At 38.2% G+C, this 4,360-nt stretch overlaps 1 protein-coding gene across 1 annotated transcript; it reads right to left on the bottom strand.

The window, feature by feature from the left end:
- LOC101314901 (zinc finger HIT domain-containing protein 3-like) lies at positions 1–3,192 on the bottom strand. The gene is made up of 8 exons (XM_004289982.1): positions 3,010–3,192; positions 2,867–2,898; positions 2,741–2,782; positions 2,236–2,277; positions 1,627–1,713; positions 744–832; positions 538–588; positions 1–456 (listed from the first exon to the last, which is right to left on the bottom strand). Exons 1-8 carry the CDS (start codon positions 3,081–3,083, stop codon positions 433–435), a joined length of 441 nt encoding a protein of 146 aa, XP_004290030.1. The 5' UTR covers positions 3,084–3,192; the 3' UTR covers positions 1–432.
- Positions 3,193–4,360: the final 1,168 nt, after the last annotated feature.

The following is a 4,360-nucleotide window of genomic DNA, read 5'->3' on the forward strand; positions in this document are numbered from 1 at the left end:
CAAGACTAAAAAGGCAGGTTGTCACTCTTAAAAAAACAAAAAACAAAAAGAGCAGGTAAAACTACATACGATACAAAAAGAAACTATTAATCATGCACGCAATTTTGAAGCCTATCTCGTTTGTACTGTTCGTAATGTAGCACGTAAAGAAGAGATGCAGATTCTTAAGTAAGCATTTTCGTATGATGCCTCCAGCCAAGCTGTTGCACATTATAGTATCATACCTTACATTCAAGCCTGAAGACCCTACTTGTATTTTTCAGCCAGACTGGATGATGCAGAAATACAAGACCAGGACCTGTATGGAGCACTCTATGGAATCTTATGCAATTACTCTAGTGTTGGTAAAGCCAAAGATCTGGGTGGCAGAGAGCTATAAAATCGGGTTTCAAGTCCCTCTCAAAACTTGCTCTCGTCTATGACAGCCTGTTATTATGGGTTGATGGTAGATAGAATCTGAAGACAGAATTTTCAAGCGGATGATGATATGATCTTATGGCAAGCAGTTCACAAAAGCTTAAGAATATGGGGCATTACCTTGTCAGTAAATAACCGAAACACCTCCACATCCATAGCTTTATCAAGTTCCTGATAGTAAGCAAACAGCATGATTAGCAAAAATACAAGCTGGATAGTTTGAATCAAAATCATGTCAATATCTGATAAAAATTTGACAAAGAAAATACTCTGCTAATCACTATCATGTCTAAACGGGATATAAGTTTGACAAAGACAACACCCACATTCTCTGCATCTGGAGAACAATCTATACTCTCAATGAGCTTCTGAAGACTTTCATCTTTTAAAGCATCACGAAGTTCACTGGAAGAAGCTGCAATAGAAAAAACAATTGAGTCTCATAGTTAGAAAGTCAATCTCGTCAGTCTTAGATTCAACACTTAAATTCTCTTATTAGCTGGCTAGTTCAACATCTTCTACATGCAAGAAAATTAAATCCTACAACCAAGTCAAAAGAGGAGAAATTCCACCATCAACCATGTGGAAATGGGAGAGGTGTCTGCTACGAATGAACCATGAAAACAACATTGATACAGAATAAGTGACAAAAGTTTAGATTCATGCTCATGACATTCATGTTGTTGCCAATGCTATACTAAACTACTAAACAGATTGATCAAATGAACAGACCATCAGTTGGTAACACTGGAAATGTAAATGACTGCATGTTAACAGCTAAAAAGAAATTTCAAGACAAGAGGATAAACTTAAGACAGTTACAGGGAATGTGAAGGAAAATGAAGGAAAGAAACAAGATAGAATTTCACAGAAACCATAACACCATGGGTTCATGACAAGAACACCATAAACCTTGCTGATTTCTACGAGGTATAATAATCCTTAATTCTAGAGTAGGTACAAGGCAGCCTATGTCATTCTCCTGGTTCGCCTCATAAGGCTTATAAGCATTAGTTTGCATTTTCCTTTTTCAGTTGTTAAGACAAGTCATTTAAATGAGTTGTAATGTCCATCAATCAAACTTGGAAAGATTTTAGCAATAAGGACTTAGCATGCACCATAAAGGGTCATCATTCTCATAAGTGAACCTTAGTTCCCTCAAAAATATGCATGCCCCGGTTGCGATTTCCAAGCTCTATAGATCCATACCTATAGCCTCCAACTGCTCCCTTTTCAGCACGGCACTTGGTTCAGTAACAGTTACTGGCCTTTCTACCACTGATTCTGGGGCAGCACCTGAGGGGGAAAAAAAAAAAATCAGAAAATAGTATTGTGAAATCCCTCAGAGAGAATGTCCACATGCAACTACCAAGCTATTCAACAGGAAGGAAAGATAATCACTCACAGCAAAATCGAATTTACTTTTAAGAAGCTGGTTAAATGACGTAGAATACCAGCCAGATATAGCGACATAATTAAACCTTGTCAACAGACCTCAAAAATGAGAACAGAAAGGTTCCCTGCTAGTATTTATACTATGATTCTGAGTGAACATGTTCTAGCATGTGTAAGTAAACCTTATATGTCAGAAACTTGGAGCGTATCACTGAAAACCAAATATTCACTTATAAAAACCTCACAAATTTAACAACAAATCAAGCTAGAACACATCCTTATCGTGGGTATCCTCGATCTGAAATGAACTCATATCATTTTATGTATTGCCCATGACCAAAAACTACCATAAACTTCCAGTTTGGCCTATCAAAGCAGTAACATTGTCCAAGGGCATAGGAAAGTAAGTGATAGAATTCTTACTTGGTTTTTCCTCAGATTGCACTGGCAAAACACATGTGCTCTCTGCAATGTCCAAAATATGAGCTCAAATTAGTCCTCATATCAATGCCAAGACAAGCAATCTTTGAAATTTGAGGATTAGTAGTCGTAACAACTCAAAGTCAAGTGATCCCTGGTGCTTCACATACATAATCGTATATACAGAACCCGTGTGTTTACTAAGGTTGGATTTCCAAGCAGATATCAAGAGTCAAGACATAATTAAACATTGCAAAGTAATAAATAGAGCTCAAAAGTAAGAACAGATTGATTCACTGCCTATTACTAATGCCATGTCCATGACCCTCTGGGACAAGTCACTAAAAAGAAAAGTTGTTTCAATTCTACAAAAATCCGTAAACTAAACAACAGAACATATTACCCTTATGGTGAGCTTCTTGTAAAATGACTCAATCTCATACATGATATTGTCTAATATCTTACTCTTGGGTATATGAAAGAAACATAATTTATGCAAGTTGCTTACTTGGGTTGTCCTCTGAATGCAGGAGCGAGACGCACGGGGTTTCTGCAACATTGGACAATACCCAATTATTATTCAACAATTGAAAATATGGGGTTTAGAAAAAGCAAAGCAGCAAAGTGAGATTACCTTTGTGCTTCTTGAAACAGGGCACAGAACAACTGCAGAGAAAAGCAACAAAGATTGTTGTATTAGAAGCAGTAGAGAAGAATGGGAAGGGTTTTTGTTTGGTTTTGTTTTAAGAATGAAGAAAGCGAAGATGATTAGCTTACTAAGGTGCTCGGCAAGAGGGGCACTTGTACTTGGATTGAGCTTCGTTGCAGACTTGGCACACTTGAGGACCCATTGGACTGATTGGAGTTGGTCTTCAACCTCCTCAAATTGCTCTCCAAGGAAAGGTATGCCACGACAGAACCCGGGGAACGCCCAAGCACCGCTTTATATCAAACTACCTCGTAAGTCTTAACCCGTGTTAATTTGTTTTTATCCTGTTGTTTTTATAAAAAAAATATTAAAAAATAAGATTAAGTTTTTTTTTTCAGATTTTAAATGCAAATAACTGGACACAGGAAAATCTTCGGTGCGGCACTCACACCACGTGGATGGTGCAACCGCCCACTAAGATAGTGACACGTATACCAATTTTTACATGTTATCATAACTGAAAAATCTCCCGAATTCTCAAGTTCTGCACTCTATTCAATATCTCGCCGACACCCTCTTTACAAATCTTATACTCTACCATTCACCAATTTAGAATCCATCCCAAATCTCCATTTTTTCATCACCCTCATCATCGCATCACAACTCACAACCGCCCAGGCCAGCAGATGCAAGCCCACCGCTGCCGTCATAACTCACAACCGCTTAGACCGACCGAGTCGTCCGCGTCCTCAAGAACGCTATGGCCAGCGTGTCGGCGGCTTCCTCGTCTACCTTTGCCACCCTCGTCCTCAAGAACATGCTGTCGAAGAAGAAAACGAAAGGGAAGGGTGAGATTGGATGATTTGGATCTATTTATGAGGAACTCTAGATGGATCTGGTTTTGTAAATGTGTGGCTACAAAAAACGATCAACTCTGTTGTAATGGGTTTCTTCTTCTAGAGTTATACAAAAATGAATGGATTTCTTCCAAAAATGGATTTTGGCATATGGATTCATCTATTGCAGACGACAGACCTGGGTTTATCATATTTAAGGATTTTGGTGAATTTGGAAAATTGATGAAGGAGAACGTTTATTTTTTGCTCTCGCGAGATATTGAAAGTTAAATTGAGAATTTATGACATGTAAAAAATGTCAAATGTGTCGCTTTCTTACTGGGCGGTCGCACCATCCACGTGGTGCGAGCGCTGCACCGAAGATTTTTTCCTAATGATGCAGTTGCAATTAGGGGTGGAATTTTGAAACCGCAAAACCGAAAAAAACTGAGCCGAAAACCAAACCGAAACCGGAAAAAACCAAACCGAATTAAGAAAAATCGAACCGAACCATTTGGTTTCGACCCTTGAAAAACCGAACCGAACCGAGAAACTGAATCTCTCTAAAACGACGTCGTTTTTTGTCTTTATTTTCGTATTAAATATTTGATTTCAACAATATGAATTTAAGTTTTATGTTCTT

The sequence above is a fragment of the Fragaria vesca genome, linkage group LG2, assembly GCF_000184155.1.
Source record: "Fragaria vesca subsp. vesca linkage group LG2, FraVesHawaii_1.0, whole genome shotgun sequence".
Lineage (NCBI taxonomy): Eukaryota > Viridiplantae > Streptophyta > Magnoliopsida > Rosales > Rosaceae > Fragaria > Fragaria vesca.